At 39.3% G+C, this 22,426-nt stretch overlaps 1 protein-coding gene across 1 annotated transcript in view; it reads right to left on the bottom strand.

Moving 5' to 3' along the window:
• The window catches only part of EXT1 (exostosin glycosyltransferase 1), a 206,077-nt gene extending 184,050 nt beyond the window's left edge, over positions 1-22,027 (bottom strand). The window contains exon 1 of the mRNA XM_063451122.1: positions 20,076-22,027. Coding sequence (XP_063307192.1) covers positions 20,076-21,031 — 956 coding nt within the window. The 5' untranslated portion in view covers positions 21,032-22,027. The remainder of the gene's footprint in view (positions 1-20,075) is intronic.
• Positions 22,028-22,426: the final 399 nt, after the last annotated feature.

Below are 22,426 nucleotides of genomic sequence, written 5' to 3'. Positions count from 1 at the left end.
AATTAATCCGTTCCGGAGGTCAGAAAAAAGTCAAAACGAGCTGGCATGGAAACCAACCTACAATGCAGAACACACAATAAAAGGCATGCAAATGACAAAGCGCCACCAACCACCATAACCACTTTGGATTTTGGAAGTGGTCATGGTGGTAGGAGCCTGGATGTGCAGTGTTTCTTTTAATTGTGTGCTGGAGGCAAGTTGCACACCCAGCACATGTGACTGAAGCACTGTGTTCCAGGCCTACTAATGTCAATTCTGTGCATATTTTACATCACTAACAAACTTGACATCTCGTCGCCTGACCCCCCCACACAGATTAAAGCCCTCCCTCCTCCCTATCCCCTCCACAATTATTTTTAATCCCCCGCCCTTCCTCCTCTTCCATTGTGGGCTCACAGCGTGGAATGGTCCACGCAGCTCCCGTGACGTCAGATGGGGGTATACAGAGCTCAAGCGTTTATTTGGAAGCGGAGGGTTCGTTAGAATAATGCCAATAGGGCATTTTTCTTTTTTACACCAAAAAGGCATGGAAAAACTCCTCTAAAGGATTAAAAGGGAAGGATTTAGAGCCATGGATCTAAAAAACATAAACAAACATTATTTCCTTTTGATGTTGACAGTGCTAAAATAAACATTGAATATTAGTTAATTAGCAAAATACGAGGATGCTAATTTCTTTTATTAATGAAATATTGCCATATGCATGTAGATTTGCTAAATGGCTGGCAAATCATTGCATATACTTGGCACAGACATTGCACGTAGAATTTTGACTGACTTCTCAAAATAATGCATTACATAGTTTTTTTTCCCTCCAGTATTTCTACATCTTTAAAAGGTAAAGCAGAGAGTTAGACATGTGGCTTGTTTAAAGGGGAACGCCAGGCACCATAACCACTACAGCACCCTAGCACATTATGCATAATCAAATCATTACAGATGGTTGAACACCTACTTGGTTCCACCAGGCACCCATAGTCCGGTCTCCTTTTTAGATAGAGTTAGAGCAAAATACTCCTTCCGAAATGGACTTATTTATCTTGCCTATACTTGGACTGAACTCAATGGCCCTACCATTTGACACCCATTTATGGTCTAAACACAGGTGGAATTGATATTAAAATTATGGAAGTAGGGGCAGACTGCAGGTTCCTTTTAAAAGATTGAAAGTGACTTGACTCTGACCCAGGGGACTCCTGACACCATAACCACTACAAAGTGCAGTAGTGCTGTTGTGTTTCAAAGCTGTTGTATACAGCAGACACATACTCCAAGGAATCCATGTATAAAGTGGAATTATTTGGTTATTTGTTGGTTATATATCAAATATTTTCCTGATATTTTGAAAAACGTTCCAATTTCTGAGATTTTGTAATGTTGGCCATTTCCATTTTTTTTTTTAAGGGTTCATTTTTACTTTTCTAGCTCCCAGTGGTTGCCACGGATGATGCCAACTATTCAATTGCTGTCAATGGTGTCTCATTAAGAATTTAGATGCAGACGAACCACACAGCAACAAGGATGGACTCAAAATGTTGCTCAGTAACACATACACAAAAGAGTCCTTCATACTTGTGCCCGTGCCGGATGTGCGGGTGCTGCGTTTAAACATTTAACAGACAGTCTTCGATTCACCCCCTCCCTTCCCCCCCATTTCTATTATTATTCAAACAAATTAACCCAATAAGTGCCAGCTACATGAAGCTAGTCTGTTAAAAAAATATATACAAGTTACTCCTAAACAAGCTGTGTACAATGTGAGGAGCACTGGTTACAAAGACAAACTGGTGGAATTAAGAAGTCTAAAAGCCTTTGTGAACGTTTGGCCATATCTTGCTGTTCAAAAAAGTTTCCCCACATAGAATAAAAAAAAAAAAAAAAAAACCACAAGTCTGAATCATGTTTTTCTATTATAAAACAAAAAAGGCTGAATGTTGGCGTAAATAGTGGATTTACAGAGCAAAAAAGAGAAAACTATAATTTATCATTAAAGAGGATTTCTATATTTTTAACCTTCAAAAATATAAAATATAAAAAGTATTCGTAACCATGATAGCAATTAATCATAGGTCTTCTGTTTCTAAAACCCCATGGTAACCATGAAATTTATCGTCACATGATGTGTTATGTAAATGAGAACTTTATAAGACTTAGATGATCGCATGCGTGATAAAGGGCTTTGTGGAGCTGAAATACTTCAACTTTTGATAGGAGACTTTTGTCCGTCCTTGACTGCCTGGTCCTTCAGCTTGTAACATGCCAAGACTTGCCCTAAAAATCTAGTCTACCCGAAGAGCTAAAATAAGAATACACACTATTATTTTATCAACTGGCTTGAATTTGTGGCCTAAAACGTTGCAGATTTGTTTTTCCACCAAGGCACTGTAGAGATTATGGTGTCATGAGTCAACTGTTACCATCCTACAATAAAGAGTTCAACGGGTTTGGAACAGCATGTGAGTAGTCATGGTGCTTAGAATGCCCTTTTAAAAGGCAAGTTTATTCCTATATTGAATCTTACCACCACATTTCACCGTCCGTTTTTTTTAAATATTAAATATTTATATTAAAATAGCTATTAAAAGTAACAGTGTGTATACACATAGTCCAAACAAATCTTACCAAATCAGCCACAGTGCTCCATTCAGATCACCACATATCTTGTTTACCACTGTACTGATGGTCTTCTAAAAGCTCCTTTAAAACTCTCCATAAAGTAACCTCGTATATATTAGATTATTCAATTAGAAGTTAATGCAACACATCATCATGAACTGTTCTTAGAATTCTTTATCAAGAGGAGAAACACGGACTGGCGGCGAGCAGAACAAACAATACTCTTTTAGAATAGTATAATAGATGCTAAGAAGACGGGGAGATGTTCGATTATTGAATTAATAGAAATGTCCCTTGTGACCCAAAGCCACATTACAGCTGGCTCTGTACAAGTTTAACAGATACAACTGGACTAAGAGCTGCACCCCATCCCCACTGGAATCATGCCAACACAAGTAACAATGTTAGGATAACATGATCAATTTGCTGAAATAAAAAACTCATCTCAATGATGGCAGTTGTATTGGAGGTTTATCTAAAACAGTGACCTATAAAAAAATATGGTATATTTATGGCCATAAACAAATTTAAGCTTATACAATAACAGGCCAAGCCTTTTAGGCAGATTTTACTTCTAACATAGGACTGCCTTGATGTTGGCAAGGGAGCTTACAGTTCATGGCCGTAAAGTGGTACCAAAGTGCCCTCTTTACCTTTTGTATTTGTCTGTGTATATTGTACGTTCTCCAATAATTGTACAGCGCTGCGGAATATGTTGGCGCTTTATAAATACCAGTAATACATACTCATGAGGTTTTATTTTAAAAAGCTTATATTTTAAATAAGGTCACTTTGGCTACAGTACTTAAGATATGAAGTATATAAATCATAATATGTGCCTTCATACAAAATTAAAATAAACCCATCCTCCCCCTTGAAGAAGAATAAAGGGGGAAAAAACCACACCCATCTAAAAACTTGTCCCCTGGAAAAGTAGAATATACATACATACATACATACATACATACATATACACACATACATATACACACACAAATGTGATATTTAACCAAAAAATTAAACATCCCTGTCAACATACAAGGCAGACAATAGGAGAAGAAAAACAAATTCACTCTAGAAAGGGAACGGAGAAATAAATGAATAAATCATATATTGCTTGCAGCACGTGTAATAATTACTCAAATGTTAGCAGACTGCCACAAGAGGAAATGAGACAAAACTAAATCACCTTCCAGGAAAGAAACGTTCAAGAAAAAGCAGGTTACGGAGAGCTGGAACAAGTACATACACTGTAAGAATGTCGTTATTAGAAGCATGGCTGGCAAAGCATTATGGGAGTTGTAGTCCTACAATAGCTGAGCAATCAACTTTCCCTTCGTCCCCTGATATTGTATTGCTATTACACACGCTGCAGGCATATTTATTTAATTGTATTTATTTTTTTGCTTTGCTTAGACTTAGAAAAACATAATAGTTCCTTTAACGACCTTGGAATGCTTCCAACTTGCATCATTGCTCAGAGCAAGGCAACGTTCACATGGCAGTCACTACCTGTGCCCAGTGTGACATTGTTGGCAATACGTGACATGCTACCCCAGCATGAAAGGGGTTAAAAAGTCACAGAATCTTCGACTTTTATAGGAATCACACCCAAAGGCCACGTAATAAATACCAAACACAGAATTCACACTCAGGGCTAAAAGGCACAGATCACAGAGGCTACTTGCCAGGGGCAGCTATACTTAAATTCTTGTTTCTGCAGGCTGATAGGTACAAGTTTTTGCCATTTATTATATTATCATTCCTTGGAAGTGGTGTATAGATAAAATGTTGCAGTGATTTCTAAACGCTTGCTCTTTATATTTTTCCATATGTCTTTTACAGAGCGTGTGCACGTCAAGGCCTCCTTCTGGACAATGGCCACAGGCTCTCAGGCAAAGTGTGGCAAAGAAAAGGAAGATGACAAATGAAAAAACAAATACAAAAACCTTCAAATCAGACTAAAACAAATACAATAAAAGATGTAAATCTAAACTTCCAGAGTGGGTTTTGTTTCTTTAACGTCCTTACTTTGACTAGACATCGGTTAAAACCTCTGAAGTGTGTAAAGGAGGGTAAAAAAATAAAAATGAATATACATATGACCGATCAAGGAGCAAAATTAGATCAAAGGGAAATGCCTTTACTCAACTCAGACCATGTGAGCATCCCATCGGGGCTGTATCCTGCGCTGTCCTTTTAATTAGCCTCAGTGTTTTAAGTGCATTGTACAAAAAAATAATGGAATCTGCAGGCTAGAAAGGATTCCCCAATTCTTTTGCAGGGCAGATGAGTCTGAATAGATCAAAAGAAAACAGGGCAAGGGAAATGAAAAAAGGATCACTGCTGAGTCTACATCTTCACCTTATCTACAGCTGATAATCAGCTGCTTGGAAAAACAAAGGGACTATTGCCTGCTGTTAGGAAGCATAAGGGTAAAGATGATGTCGCTTAGGGGTGATCAGGTGAGAAAGGCCTTTAGATCTCAGATTGTAAGCCTTCACCTCTGCTCTAACAATATCTTGTGTCAATTACTTGTCAGATATCCCAATTCTATAAATAAAGTGCTTCGGTATATGGGGGCGCTACACAAGATGATCTCAACTAAAATAATGCTGACCAAAATAGCTTTTTATTTTTACACTGTGATTAACTTGGTTAGGTTAAAAGAAAATAAAAATAAAAATTACATTTAGAAATATAAAAGAAGTGTAAAGTTGGAGAAGAGACCACAAGGAAATTGAATAGAGCCCTTGGATATTGGCAGTGGCGTGGTTTACTGGTAATCGGGGCTGTTACAGCGTTAGACACGCTGAACACTGATCCTACGCCCAACTCCCATTCAGAAACATGCTTAAACCTGACCGCGTGTGTCAAATGTGTTTGTTTTGGCAAAAGAGGAGAGGCAGGATGATTTTTATAGGAGTCTTTTAAAATATTATGGAGCTAGCCATTCTCCTAGCAGGAGGATACAAACAGAGCCCTTTGTCAAATTTATACATTGCAAGACAATGAAACACAAGCTTTTGGCCAATAAATTTCAAGACAATATATGCAACACAGGAAAGAGAAGGACAGCGCACAGAATGGGTGGTTTTACTGCACAGCTCAAAGTATATTAAAAAAAAAAAAAATACACACACCCAGTAAGACTACATCTCCCAGAATGCTCACAGCCTTTATGCGGGCAAAGCATCAGAGGAGATGATGCCCACGACATTTGGAGTGCTAAAGGTTGCCTACCCAGGCCTTTTACCCTACAGAATTGTGCAGTTCCAGGAAACTTTAGTGTATATCCATGCAACCACTTGAGAGGTGATTTAGAACATCCAGTATAATGAAAGGTACAGTAACAATATGCTGCGTGGCCCTTTAACCCCTTAAGGACACATGACATGTCTGACACGTCATAATTCCATTTTATTCCAGAAGTTTGGTCCTTAAGGGGTTAAAAAAAAGGATGGAATTCCATATGTTAAGATTTGGAAATTGATAGTTGCCGGCACAAAATGCTAGACATAGCCTTTGGGTGAGAATTAATTCACTTGAGTTACCTGTACCTGAAACATCAGAAGACACCAACAAACAGCTGGTAGTCTAAGAACTTTAAAGTGGGCTTGCAGGGCACATACCCTCATGGGAAAGCACCAGGATATTATCAAAGCAGAGGACTTCAAGTGCACATTTTAAAAACTGTCCTTTCTACCTCCAGGCTGGATTTGCTTAGTGATTGGGCTACAGAGCAAATTAGATTAATTTAGAACGGTTTAACCAGAGTGGGACAGTCTGAGCTCAGTGACATGAAATTGTTGTGTTTTGTTTTTTTTCTTACCAATGACCAATGAAAAGAGTGACTATATAGAATATTTGAAATCATTCAGTCTAAGCAGAAAATATGTTTTGATATGGAATTATTGTTTTGTCTGTTTCTTTATAGTTATACCAAGAATTTGCAATGGATCATAGAACAGGGTGAACAAGGGCAATAAAAATAATGATAATTCAACACACTTTGTATCAGCAAGGTATACTATTTAAAGATACAGCCAAAACACCACTGATTGGGAGAAGTAACAAGTGCAGCAGAGGATTCTGGGGAAAAAGACAAATGCACTTAAAAAGCATAAGAAATTTCAGCTACAAATGCTTTTTTCTGATCCTTTCAACATATTTTATAGGGACTGGAGTTCAAAAACTGGGCAAAGGCAAACAAATTGCATTTTGTAACAGAGAGGTAGCAGAGGATTCGCATCATAAAACATGCAGAACTGAGAACCATTTAATGTCACTTTTTATGATTACTAGGCAAGTTTTACATGCCATCTGGCAGAACAGGCAAAGTAGCTCTACAAAATAAATACAATTAAAAAGCTACAATGTTTCAAAAAATTTTAAAAAAAAATGGAATCCCAAGAAGAAAATGAAAAAGAAGGAATATGAGCTTGTGAAAGGATACACAAGTTGACAAAAATGATGATATCTTGCTACCAAACTGTACAAATCCAAACAACTCTGACCAGAGGAAGGTTCACAGATCAACCACACCAACTAAAATCCAGTCCTGTATGTAGCCTGGTTCACAGACATAACTAAATTTGTCTGATTGTAACCCACAATCTGGTCCATAAAGCCCCATGCATTTGTTAAGATGAGAGACACTCCATTCTGTTACAGAATCTTCAGAGGATAGTTTGTGTACCCCTGTAGGAATTTCTGTTTTGTTGGCACAATTTAGATATCGAATTTAAAGTTGCGAACTATGCCCCACATGCTGTAGTAGCAACAAACTACAAAGAGCATCTGTCCATTTAAATCCAAAGAGCGATCGTGTTAGATGCGGTATATCAATATAACAGCTACAAATCATTGATGCTGTACAGAGACATATCGAACATATGGAGAGGAAATTGCCAAATTTGGAACCTGCCTACGGTAAGAGCTACTCTAGCCAGCAGAGTCCTATGGGAGTATTTTCCAGTCCTTCCTGAATTTGCGATTGGTGTCTTTGGGCTTCTTTGCGTGGGGAATGCTTGGACAGTGATACAAACATCAATACATAAGGATTCAGTTCGTACCAATTATAAGCCTCCTCCAGGAAAGCAAGCTGATTATTTTTGTTGTGCTTTACTGCAAAATACAAGAATGTGCACGCATTTTCACAGCACTGCAAGCATCCGCCGCATATGCAACGTTAACTGGTGGAAACTAAAATAAAATCAGTTTGCCTAAGGGTGCAGCAAGGCACTGGGATTCCCCCCCTCTCCACTCTCCTTACATAAAAGTGTCCGTCACACAGGAAGAGGAAGAAATTATTCTTAGCTTATTAAAGTAACCTGTCATCCCCAAAAGCTGCGGATGGCAAATTTATAGACCGGTAAGTATATAATCTCTAGCAATACACGGTGTTCGTGAAAAAAAATACAGCAAACTTATTGCTTTAAAAAAACAATAAAAAATTAAATTAAAAAGAAACTAAATTAGACACGGTAGTGCCAAGTTTGTTTTTAAATTAGATTTCTTTCCTTATAGTTGTACTTACATATTTCACGGTTATTTAATTGACAATGCTCATATTGCCAATACACTGTGTGCAACGTATACAACAGGTTTGCCGAAAATCCAGCACATTGAATTTTTTTATTTATTTTTTGTTAGATGCCAGAGTGGTTCTGAAGCATCATGGGTCGGCGGAAATGCCAACGTGAAAGTACAGCGGATGTAAATAAGTAATTTTTATTTTTTTACTTTAGTCCTGCATTATTTCACCATAGTAAAAATCTGAAATTGCGTTTTAGTCAGGTGAAGTAACGAATTAACTGTCAATTCTTTGGAAGCGACAGTTCCTTTTTAAAAAAAGATATTCTATCATACAGGAAACGGGCGTATCTGTGGAGATACATCTAAACTATAAACGCACTAGAACAAGTTTGATTTAACCCTGTAATCTAAACCAGCAATGCAGCAGTGTCCAAAACGCCATGCAACGTGTCAATCATACTATTAACACAATCAGCAAGCATTTTAGGATTAGCACAAGTTTGTGCACTTATAATGACTGACAAAACTAATTAATAACTCATACCTAACATTTGATTGGCTAGTAATTTGGACAGAACAATGAAGTATTAAGTTTCACTTTTTATATTTTTTATTTTTTACTTTTCAGTACAGATGACCTTTTGCATACAATACTGCTAAAGCCCTTCAAAGCCAATATTTCCTTGTGCATATTAACGTACTTACAGTGGAGCAATACAAAGTGAAGACTCTACATTTAACTCACACAGTACACGTGCCTGTAACATGCTCTTAGCAGACTAACAGTGTCTTCAAACTGACTGGTGGTGTAACTAAACATGATTTATTATACAGTCTGACTGTCACATCCCTGGTTATTAAACACATGAACGGAAAAATTATAAAAATAAAAACTTGCTTTGTTAGTAAGTAACCCCTTGAGGTAAGAGTGCCTCCAGGCACAAAACCCAACTACATTTAGATTATGTTGTTTTGGTGCCTTGAGAGTTCCTTTAAATATAACAAAAGATAAATGTGTATGTCTTTAGCATAAGTGGCAACTTAATGTAATGAAATAGGTTGTTCGTAAAAATAACTGCACAAATATATTAATAAAAAAAACTATTTTGGGGGGAAAATAAATTACACAGCAATATGGCCTTTTCATGAAGATTTTATTTAAGGGATATTACCTGCACATTTTTACTCCGTAATTTTTATAGTACCAATATTAAAGTTACAAGACTGAATTCTAGGTCTGTACATTCGTTACTGCGACACTGCATATTTTTACACATTTTTCTACAATTATGACTGTTTAGCACAAAAACTTATAGGACAATGGTAAAGTAACCCATGGTGGCAAACAAATAAGAATTATTACAAAAAATAAAAGAATAGAAAGGTAGTATTTTTTTTTTTTTTTTTTAATACATTTTTCAAAGTTTTCACATTTTAAAATCTGGAATTGCAGGATTTATTAAACACATTAACTAGTCTTTAGACTAGCAGCGTGGTTTGTGCTCATTTGTAATTTCCACGCCAGTAAGCAAGACTTTGTGGTCTTCGTAACACACAACCTTCCTGGAAGATCAAGAGCCCAGCCAGACGTTCAAGGCTAGTGCTCCGGAGTCAGAGGGCGTCTGCAGATACGGAAATGTCTTTTCTGGACAAATCAAACTTATCTTTCCTGTAAGGAGGGGAAGCCTTCGCAAGAAAATAAACTTCAGCACGTTATTCCCAGAACCAGAAGAAAATCACCCAAAGTTTGTTCCAGGTCACATTGACCATCTGAGTGACGCAATGTAAACAAAAACAAGGCAGATGGCTGCAACTAATAGCTAATCTCTGGGTTACACTTTATAATACACCATGATAAGGTGTCTGACGGGGTAAGAGACTAGGTAATATGCAGTTTAAAATTATTATATATAAATTTCAGCTATATATTCTAGCCAACGTCACAATAACCAATGAATAGATAAAAAGGATAAAAAAGCCAAAATTGTGACAAAGGCTAAGGTGGAGCATTTATTTGCCAGATCAGATACTTGTTGGCATTCTGATTTAACTCGCTAAAGATTCTGCCTTTAGTGAATAACTTTTTGTGTGTGATTATGGGATTTGCAGAAGGAATGTTCTTAAGATAACTTCTATCCAAGGCTCAGTGTTTTTATTTTGTTTTAAACAATTTATTTCCCCCTCTTCCATTATTAAATCACTTTTTAACTTTTGGAACACCTCTCTCGTTACTCAAGGTTTAGAATTAAGGATGGTTCCGAAACATCTGTAATGCATGGGCACCGTAATTAAATACACTGTCCGTCAGTTTGAAACACAAACTGACAGCACATATCATCGTGACCATCTCATGATTATAAAACCTCAAGTTCTCCTGAGCCCTGCGTCCATAACAGCTCGCTTTGCATGTCTTTAACCTCTGATGGAAGGTTGTTACACAGCTATTTCAGAAAAGAAGTGCTCTCTCTTTTTATACAAAAGCCAGCGGCGCTAACAGTATTTGCTTTGCAGGAATTTAAAAGCCCACCTCGCATCCTCTAAGAGAGGCATAGCCATTTAATAAATTCAGTGGAGTGGTTTCCATGACAATGGTGGAAATTTAGTGATCCCTGATCCGTAAAGACAAGTAAATACATTAAAACATTTTATGGTATACAAAAAGTAGCACATACATTTCACCTATTTTAACCCTTTTCTTTGACGTCTTCGGAGCGGTTTAACCTGGGATGCTTAATTACAGTCTCTTTATGTACTTATCCTTGTATTAAAAAGGCTCTGCATTCAAATTACACCTGAAAACGGAGTGTCAGATACAAAAGCAAGTGATACAGTATACACAAAAAAAAAAGCTACTTTTTTCCAAACGTCAAAGCAAGATGGCTGCCTTACTGTTTAGCATATCTCCAGTTACTGACAGGCCCTAATTAAAAATGTATGGCCACTAACAGGTATCAAAAACAAAGGCAAGCATGATAAAGATTCAAAATGAGCTTTCATAAAATGTTTTAGTTAGTTATAAGTTACTTTCTCATTACAAACTGTAGTAAAATGCATCATGTTAACTTTGATGTAAAGCATATAATAAAAATGCCACATATATATCAGTGGGGTTAAGGCTGCTATGTTTTAATGTAGGTAATTAAGACACCTTCGAGTACAGATTGGGTTAAACATCGACAAACCACTGCTCTGCCCTCTTCTGTGGATGAACCAAGTCTCCACACCAAGAAGGCTAAATTCCATTTATTTGTTCAAGAGCGTTTACAGAAAAGTAAAAAAAATAAAATCAGGATATTTCCTTAATAAAAGTCAGCCTTTGTGATTAGATTCCACTATTAGGCCTCTCCTAGCTACCTCAAGCACACATTTGGTACCAGAATGTTTATTAAATCTTTAGATTCTGTTCTATCAGCCTGAAGGAATGATGTGGAGCTTTTCAGAAGCACAGCCAGACAGTCACACACGTTTCAAACACATGTTGGGTATACAAATATATGCTTCACGCCAGTTAATTAAACGCAATATAATCTGAAAAGGCGATATAAAAACGGTCAATATTGGAATGCTTCTGTAAACTGCTACACAAGCACGTGATAATTAAATTTATAACATATTGAACATTGACCAGAAAGAAAAGGCTGATAAAACAGTATCACTCACATTGAAAACAAGTCATTATACCGCTACATATTTGTCAATGGGTAAAATACAGTCGTCATTCATTGAAAGCTTTCCTTCAGTGAGGAGATGGTTAAATGGGTGGGGTATGTGTAAAGTGTAGATCTTGATAAAACAAGAATTTGTAGAGGAGCAAATAGCTGGGACATTCCACTGGTTTCCATGACAACTGCAACTCCTTCAGAACTTTGGCCAGAGTTATCTTGATATAGTAAATATACTAGATATTTCGACGTTGCTGGGGATCATTTAAAACAAAATCATACACAGTTAGGGTGAGAAATATAGAATTTATTCAGAATGGTTTGAGATGGGCTAATAGTGGGTCTGTTTAACCCCTTAAGGACCAGACTTCTGGAATAAAAGGGAATCATGACGTGTCACACACGTCATGTGTCCTTAAGGGGTTAAAGGACCACTATAGTGCCAGGAAAACATACTCGTGTCCCCACCCTCACGGCCCCCCTCCCGCAGGGCTCTAGGGGGAGGAAGGGGTTAAATGTACCTCTTTTTCCAGCGCTGGGCGGAGGACTCTCCTCCTTGTCATCGGCTGAATGCACATGCGCAGCAAGAGCCGCGCTCGCATTCAGCCAGTCCATAGGAAGGCATTCTCAATGCTTTCCTATGGACGCTGGCGTCTTCTCACTGAAAATCACAGTGAGAAGCGCGGAAGCGCCTCTAGCGGCTGTCAATGAGACAGCCACTAGAGGCTGGATTAATCCTATTATAAACATAGCAGTTTCTCTGAAACTGCTATGTTTATAGAAGAAGGGGTTAATCCTAGCTGGACCTCGCACCCAGACCACTTCTTTAAGCTGAAGTAGTCTGGGTGCCTATAGTGGTCGTTTAATGTATACAGCGGAAAATACAATACATTCCTTGCACCATTCACAAGGGCAAAGATAAAAAATATTTAACTTTCTAATTCATATCTACATACTCCAGGAGTCTGTATTGCAACCTACAAGTTGGGAGCATGCGTAGTACAGGGGTGTACACCAGAACAACACCATCTATGAGTAACCCAAAGTTTATCAAAGGATAACATTCAATCCAACCACTCACTAGAGTTAACACTGCAGGACTTGCTGGTAATTTTAAGTGAATTTAAAGCGACACTATAGGCATCAAAACAAGTTTAGCTTAATGAAGCCTTTGTGTATTTCATATACATAAGAGTTAGATTGCGTTGGTTTATGCAGTTCTAGCAACACCTCTCCCGACTGTGACGGACACAGCCTGCAATGGGGGGGGGGGGGGGGGGCAAAACTTTTCAATGAGATGTTAACTTGCTTTAGACGTTTACCTCCTGCACTGAAAGTTTAACTTTAATCACACACACAAGGCTCCTGTAAGTTCTAGTAGGCTATTTCAGTAAACATTTAGGAAGGCTGTGCAAGTCACATGCAGGGAGGTGTGACAAGGTATTTTAGATCCTAAATTGCAGAGGCATGATCAACTATAAGATAAGGCCAGGGACTAATGAAAGTATTGGGAAGACTAGATGGGCCGAATGGTTCTTATCTGCCGTCACATTCTATGTTTCTATCAATACATCAAAACAGCTTCATAAAGCTAAAGTGGTTTTGGTGCCTATAGTGTCTCTATAAGGCCAAAACAAGCTAACCTATAAGAAGAAAAAAATTCCATTCATCTATAGGGGACTTAAGCCTTAAATTTGAAATTCACTTTGAATACCCAAAGCTTCTCACTTTAATGAATAAGACCACTAATATTCAACCTAGGGGGGGGGGGGTATCAGCTTCACCACACAAGCATAGACAGCATTTCTTGTGCAGAGGGGACCTGTCTGGTATTTTAGCTATGGACTATCCTTGTAGGTGGAATGTCTGATATGCAAATGGTTATAGGTGTCCTCTAAAAACGGCTTCCGACCAGAACAAGACCTAAACCAAAAGGCAAACTGATTTGTTTGCACATTTTCAGTGTTCTCATTAACCATGATTAAGCTAACTTAATTTTAGTTTTGTTCATAGAAATTATGAAAATATTACTTTAGAAACAGTAACGCAACTGCAGTGCATGTTCCATACTTGCCTGAAGCACACATTTTTTCATGACAGGTTAATTATTTTTTTTTCCCACCGGAAAAAAAAAATAAAAAGTTAAACATTTCATTTTTATTTAGGTAATCCGTAAATAATAATTCAGCAGAGGAAAAATGAAAACATCAAAAAGTTAAAAAGAAATCAAATACGCTATGTGGCATCAGTGTTTGCCAATGTTGCTACTCTTATAAATGAGCCTTCTTCAGATTTTGAAGCACTTTCTTCACTCTTTGCACAAAAGAAAAGTTTGTTCCATAGACCATGAAAAAGTCAACTAGAAGTAATCGTGTCAAATGCGGGTCAGTTTTACGGATAATACCTTGAAAATCATGAAAATAAATAAATGTTATATGTCTAGACAGGTATTGATTGATCTATAGCCACAAGTTTATGAGAGAGTAAATGAAAATAATTCTGGGAATTCCTATGGAGGAAGTTTGCTCGCGTGATAACAAAGCAGTAAATATGGTTTAGAGTTCCCCAAATTCACTGCCAGCATGTGACTCGGACAAAGAAATATGAATAAAATCTCAGTAAATCCCCCGTGCGAGACCTCAAAAGGAAAACACTGGGCACAAAAGCCACATCTGGTTGGTGTGAGTTGACATGGTTAAGTGTGCAACTCCACTGTAGCCATACTTCTGATGGGAGCCGGACCTTGGGCACGTGGGTACCTTCAGTGTTTAACCATAGCTGCCACCTGGGGACTTCAGGCACCGTAAATTAGAAGTGGTTATAGTTCTACTAATTTTCCTTTAAATAGATATTCCAGCTAGACTGTGTAACACTAAATCTTGCAATAATATCCTATCACTTTAAAAAAAAACATATCCACTACCCGTAGAAGATAAATGGGGGAAGACAACTCCATCCACAAGCAATCAATGTGCAGAACAGAACATCTGGCAAAGTCTTGCATTGACATTTCTAGAGGAACAACACCACATACAGTTATCCTATTTATTCCACAGACAGATCAGAGATAGGCTAGGAATACCCAGCCACATTTTCCCCACCACTCCAGACTGTGTCAGTGTAGACAAAACAAAGAGCAAACAAAGATTTGCCCACAAGACATTTACATGCCAAAAGTATCTGCTTCCTTTTAACAAATGTATTTTCACCCATTATCTTTAGAAATTGATGGGTGGTAAAATCCACCCTGGGGTGTCTCTTTAAATGAAAATCTCTTTGTTGACTCAGTAGCACAGGGCCATCCAGCCTGTAGAGCCCCAATTGTTATAATCCACCTTTCCTGCAGCATTAGTACACAAGGATCTATTTAAAACAATAGGCAAATGGTGGAAAGAGCAACCTGGACGTAAAGAGGGATTAACGCGCTTCCTCTCGCATGTAACAGAAAAGGTAAAGATTGAGTGGGTGTTCTGCTTGGGTCGAAAGCTAGTGATTATTCCTTTTGCAAATAGAATTACATCCACCATCAGAAAAGACAGTTAGGTCAACAATTGGTAGCCCTACAGAGATTTACACATATAAAGTTCAACACAATTTCGATTCGGGATACAAAAATTCTTAAGGTCTTTGGATTGTACATTTTATAACCAGCAATAATTGCGTAGTGTTTATTGGGCAAATATGTACACATACACGAATAAAAAAAATCTCCATATTTTGTTACTTGTACCGCTGATTCAGAGACTAAATACAAATGTTATTTTGGGCTGTATTCATTAAATTGCACATTGCGAAGAGCTAAACTAATTTTTCAAGTTTAGACAAAAAAAAAAAAGTAATGCTAGGAATACAGCACAGAATGTTTTATTTTGTTGTGAATTCTAAGTTAATTGCACTTTTAGTAAATAAACTCAATGGAGTGTTTTTTTTTTATGCAATCAAAGCTTATATTTAAAACTAAAAGAGCCAGCAGCATTCATCTTAGAAATTCTACATGTAAAGGGGGGGGGGGGGGGAGGAAATGCATATAATAATTTTGTTTATACATCTGGTTTTAAAAATGCTCTTAAAAAAAGAAAAATGCTGTCACACCTGGTCTGCGAAAATGAGGGTATAATTAAATACAGCATATTTTAGAAATGACATGTCTTCCCATTCATGTTTTCATTGTGAAAGTTTAATTGTGTAGGGAGCAAATCAGCTAGATGGTGTTGTCCATAGAAGCAAGAAAAAATATTTTTACATATATAAAGATTTAGGGGGTAACTTTTACCATATAATAGAAAAGATGGGAGATAGAGAACATTTAATTCTTGTCCTCTTATTAAATCCCATCCAATGCAGAGAGCCTCCATACCACTAGGTGGAGTATGTACGTGGCTAAGGTTGTCGATGGTCACATGCTATATATGTGATATATAAAAAAAGAATCAAACTAATCTCCAAAACCATTTTCTATAAAAAAAAAAAAAAAAAAAAAAAAAATCACATTGTGTCAAATGGTAGAAAGACCAGCAAACGGCTAGTTATACACACAAACCCCTCATTCCATCTGTAATGCCAAATAAAGAATCCGGCTATATAAATAATAATAATAATAATAATATAAGCTTTAGCGTGTTGCAGTATGCCAAAGATTGTGGGTGGCCATTTTGGTGGAGACTAAAAGTCAAGTATAGGTTTGTCTGTAGATATTGCTGGTAGCAGACATAATAGATTGTAACACATAGCTAAGGAAAACCAAAAGGCATAGAGTAAACGTCCACTTAACGTTCCTTTGTAGGTAATGGGCAAAGACACTAGCATATAGCTAAAAAGTAATCATATCAAACAAGGACCTATGTCTGGCATTGGCAACCTTCAGAACTCCAGATATAATGGGCTACATCGCCCCTGCCAGCATTTTGAGAAAAGTATTCCACACCATCTGGATTGTCAGTTGTTTTTTTTTGGGAGGGGGGGGGGTGAGAAGGTGTAATGGCTGACCTTGGCACTGCAGAGGTTTATGAACTTTATTTCCCATGATGCTCAGCCAATTACTGGCCAACACTCTCCATTTTGGCAATATCGAGTGCAGGTGTGCGGAGTTAAAATATTTTTTTTTTCCTAAAACCAAAACAATGATTTACATATAACGCTAAACTGTAAAAAGCTAAAACGTTCTTCAGCTAAATTTAAAGGTTTTGTGGGTATCTTTAGTGTTTATTTAAAGAGTTAAATTACAATCAATACCGTGACTACATTTAAATAATAAACCAGCAGGATTTTTACATTACGACAGGGGCTCTGAACTACATTTCTCAGAATTATTTTGCAACCATTTCTGGGAAATTTAGTCTAATCACAGCCAGAGATACAGGGCAAGACTTACAAAACGAAGGGGACAAAAAAAAAGAATCTAAAATGTAAACTATGTTCTAACTTCTAATCTGTTATAGCGAAGAGCTGCCCTGTCCTTCCTCCTCTTTTGGTGACACTCGGTGTTCAGTCTATCAGAATACATGAAAAGTAGTTAATGTTCAGAGCTGCCTAGTTTCTGTTACAGGAGTTGATCCCTTACACATCCTTCCCTTGGGGAATTCTCCACTGATGCCACAGCTGTGTGTTACAGCAGAAACTCCCCCGATCCATTGTCTGATGGATCCTGCGTGAGAAGTCCTTTGGGATGCCTCACAACATGTTATGGAAAGGTTGCTTTTAATTAGAATAAAAAATATACAGGCTCAACGATTTCAGTCGGAGACTCTATAATATTAACCACTCGTGTGCCAATCCCTCTGACAATTGCAGGGTTGAAATGTTTATGCAGATCACTTTTTTTTCTGTGAATAGCCAAGGGAAATATTGTTTTTGGGGGGAGGGTAGCGCGTTAATGTGAAGGGTAGTGAGATTAATTATACCGTATTCCTATATCTCCTTGGTATTAACCCATGCAATACCTCTGGACATATACTTTTTCTCTCTCTGGTCACGATGGTGTTAAACGGAACAGAATACAGAAAAAAGAAAAGAAAAAACACAATTAATAATGTACACAGATTCATGCACAGTCCTCTCAAATGTAAACAGCAAAGTGGTTTATTTACTGAACCAGCTGATTTGTCAAGAAAATGGGCAGCTCAAAACCAGTAAACTGGAGAAAGTAGTTTACCTTTCATGGCAGACACAAAAAAATAAAAAGTCATTACTTGGTGATTGTTGGGTATTTAGAGTGTTCATTGCACAGCTTGGTACACTGTTGTGGTTAAAGTCCAAAGTTACACGCCTCTCACACTGCAGGTGCAGGCACGCTATGGAAGCAAAAGGGGTTATAGATACATATTGCAGGAACATTCTACAAAAGAAAGGCTAAAGCACTGATGCTTGGAACTAAAAACAAATCTAAGATCCCCATGATGCGCTGCTAGAGGCATTGGAATTGCAATTTCAGAAACATCTGGGTGGCACGGTAAGGCAGCACTGGTTTGGAGAAAAAAAAAAAAATTGTGCTCGGTCAATTTAGAAACAAATAACATGTCTTGAAGACAGAGTTTACTTTATACCCATAGCCCAACTTCCCATGGATTTAAGGATGAATCAATATCCTGAAAGGACGAGACTATAGATCAGCATGGCATGTGCCAAGACTGGAGGGATGGAAAAACCAATTGGAGAAGGAACCGGGAAATTATGTTTGCATAACATCTCCCAAAACTGTGGTTTCTAAATTATAATAAACAAAAATGTTTTCTTAAAAATCCATTAGCTTGTGTTTATGTAGTGTTAACCCCTGAAGTACTGATGTGTGGGAAGGCGTGCATGTTTTGCATATTTAATCCTTTCACTTAATGAAAATAAAATAGAAGTGGAGCTTTTCATTGCCAACTGGAAGAGAAGATGAAGGCATTCGGAATGCCAGATGTTTCACTGACCTCTCAAACAAGCTCATGCAGTACAATGGCTGAGATCTGAAAACCAGCAGATAAGCAGGTGACTTTTTCCAACTGGTGGTATGTGCGTTTGTGAGATTTCCCCCCCCCCCACATGGAATGTGTTAACCCGTTAAACACTACTGGGGGAAAAAAAAAAACAATCCACTATGCACAATCCACTTTCAACATCAGTATGTAGAATTAGGAATTCTGGGAGATTTAAATTGTGTTGTGAGAACAAGGGATAAATAGGCAAGCTCTGGCATGATGGCTTAAGTGGACTTCAAATCACATCAGGTGATGCGGAGAGTGCAGTTTTACTTGGATCATAGGATTACAGGAGTTCTTCATGAGGGGGGGGAGGGGGGGGGATGTAAACATGGTATGTATAATATAGCCCAACAGTCATAAATGTGGTTCTTTTTAAAACATTTTCTATGAAAAGGTAGATTCCTAACTGTTGTAGAACCAGTGCCTTGTTATGCCAGCTGTAAAGACAGGCAGAGCGTCATAGGAGTTGCATTTCTACAATGGTAGGAGAATTAGCTTTTAGCCCTACACGATTTGTGTGTTCATCAATATTCGCATTATAGTACACAAAACATTCGGTGTTCAAATCAAAATTATACGAGGCAGCCACTGGCTTCCACTCCCTTGCAAATGGGGTGTAAGAAGCCACAATATTCCAGGATCTCCCCATAAAAAGAAGGGTAGGGTACGTGCAAACAAAATTATATAGGTGCATCAATGAGTCACATCCAAAAGGAGCATCCTTGCAGTTCACAGCTTCGTAAATGAAAGACCACAAGAAATTCTAACCAAAGGCATGTGATGCGCAAACATACTCTGTAACTTCAAAATAAATTATTTGTACAAAAATTCAAAGCGCCACATTGCGAAATGCATGGGATGATTAAAAGACTACACAAGGAAAGCAATTATACCTACTGGCACAGCCGATGCGTACATACAAGTAATTGTATATGGTTAATGGTACACCACAAACTTGCCAAACTGAGTGAAAAAGCCAGAGGGCAAAGGTCAAGGATATGCCTCTGGTATGAATTATTTCAATAAATAACCTGCCCTTCTGACAACCCATATCAATATGCACTACAAACATTAGAGAGTTGGGGGGGGGGGGGGGGGGGGGAATAGTCTACATATCCACTAGTGTCAAATAACAATCAATTGAAATGTATACAGAAGCTGCAATCAATGATTGTCTTTGGTTAAACCTTAAGGAGGATGCTGGAGGCATGTTATACGTACGTGACAGCTGTTTGGAGCATCTCTACTGATGGGAGAGCTGAAAAAACAAAAACTAGTTTGCAGACAAACCACTTACTTTTCATATTCCGCGTTATCTTTATCACAGCGAGAGTCTTTGTGTTTCTGCCAGTCTTTGCCATGTTTGCAAGTAGTCAAGAGGACAACATCCTCCCCATTATGAACATGATATAAGGCATTTCTGGTGTCTGAACCTATTCCTGTTAGGTACCTTTTCCCCTTGAAAACCAGCATGTACTTCCTAATAGGAGGGATAGTGTTGAATCTCAGAAACCCCTTCTCCCCACCTGTCCTGGGGTGATCCTTAGAAAACAGAGGGATGGACACGTCAAAGTTAGGGCGGAAGTTTTCTGTGCTAATGCTGGCTTTGGCAAGCATGGCCTGGCCAATGTCAAAGCCAACGTCTTCGGTGTAATCGGGCCAGGTTCCGGAGTATAAATTAAAAATTAAATGATTCCTACCATTGTTCCAGAGATGCAAGTTCTGGACTTTTGATTTAAGGTTGTGCACATACTGAGGAGACAGCTGGTCTCTGTCCAAAGTGTCCAAGCTCAATACAAACAAGCAAGCCTGGCTGGGGTCAGAGGTGTAAAATCTGGAGCCCTCAATGGCTGATAAGATGTTTTGGTAACTTTCTGAGATCTTGTCCCCTTTCTGCTGTGGGTATGTGTACACCTTGAACCCATTCCTCTTGCACAAGGTGTAGTCAAAGCAAGACTCCATCCTGCACTTCTTACCCTTGTACACACTAGAATTGGCATCCCTCTTGTGCCTTGGAGACACCTGGCTATTATAATCCTCACTCTCCCCCTGTTCCCAATGGGTAAAAGGGTGCAGGGTGTCGGGAAAACGTGGCCATGGGTTATCTGGAATCTTTTGCAACCCATTCCTACTGTGACCGTCCCTCCTGCTATGGTTCCTTGAAGCCCTAAATTGTAAGCCCCCTACGTAGAAAAGCAGGACAAGACAAGTGCCGGCGGAGAGCAGGGCTAAGTAGCGTTTTTTGGCCTGCATGTGTCCGATCTGGGTCAGGGTGGTCGCACAGAAACACAAAATCCTCCAAACTTTCCCAGTCCACACTCTCAGCTCCACTCCGCCATCTTCCTGCGTGGAAAGACCTCAAACTCTCTTCTCCCACCTTCTGCTTATTCCGTTCCCTAAGCCTCGGGCTGATCCAGGGCATGGAGGCGACTGATTTAACTTTCTCCCCTTCTGTCTTTCATCTTGAGCCGGCAGGAAGAAGGCAGGGGGGTTGGGGAAGGGGATTTAAAGGGAAACCCCTGCAGATGCTCAGGGTTGGTGTGGAGGGGACTGTGCAATGTCCTCCTGATCCAGATCAACTCCAGCTTGGAGTATTTGGACCCCTCACCGGTAGCAGGTAAGTAGCACACTTCATCAACTTTAAAGGGAGCATCCGGGGAATTAAGTTTTCTGCCCCCAAAGGGTTGAAATAGCAGAGTCTAATCCAGGCACGGTTCAGTTACATGCCTCTGCTGGATCCCGGTAACCTAACAAATCCCTGCATGTCTCAGCATCCCTCCCTGCACTGAGCCCTGGACTGGGACGGGTTTGGGAGCCAGGGCAGCTCGGGTTCCACTGGAGGAACGCTGGAGACAGCAGGGATCTGTCTGAGAACGTTGGGGACGGCAGAGTTCTATTTCAGAACGTGGTGGGCAACAAGGTTCCACGGGTAAATCGCTGGTCGCTGTAGTGTTCCACGGGTAGAAGGCTGGGTGCAGAGGGTTCTACGGATAGAATATTGGGGACAGCAAGGTTCCACGGATAGAACGCAGAGTGCAGAGGGGGTTCCCCCGGACAGACCGTTCAGACCTGCAGGGTTTCACGGATGGAACGCAGAGATCGGCAGGGTTCCACGGACAGAACGTTGGGAGCTGCCGGGTTCGATCTCAGAACGTTCCCCCGGTTCCGATCGCTATACTCTAACACATTCCATTCCCCGCACGGCAGCTTGTGACCTCATCTATCCACGCACCCTGCTCTCCTATTGGGTGTGCGTCACATCCGGGGTGGGAGGTGCTTCCGCTGCACCCATCCAGAACCCGGCCCCCTCCCTCCCTCCCTCCCTCCCTCCCTCCCTGCACGGGGAAAGGGGGAGACTGAGAGCAGTACCCAGAGCAGGGATTCCAGCATCTGAGCTACAACTCCCTCATCCCTGCCCAGCTGCAGGCCGCACAAGGCATCATGGGAGTTGTAGTTCTATAACATCTGGGACACACTGGATATGTGTGAGACTGAATGGGCTGCACAAAGGATGGAGCTCTGTCTGAGTGTGAGTGAATGGAAGGAGCTGTGTCTGAGTGTGAGGCTGAATGGGCTGCACAAAAGATGGAGCTCTGTCTGAGTGTGAGTTAATGGAAGGAGCTCTGTCTGAGTGTGAGTGAATGGAAG

The sequence above is a fragment of the Pelobates fuscus genome, chromosome 4 (assembly GCF_036172605.1).
Source record: "Pelobates fuscus isolate aPelFus1 chromosome 4, aPelFus1.pri, whole genome shotgun sequence".
NCBI classification, from domain to species: domain Eukaryota; kingdom Metazoa; phylum Chordata; class Amphibia; order Anura; family Pelobatidae; genus Pelobates; species Pelobates fuscus.
Note: the sequence above shows the minus strand (reverse complement) of the source record. Positions and strands in the feature narration are given on the sequence as shown.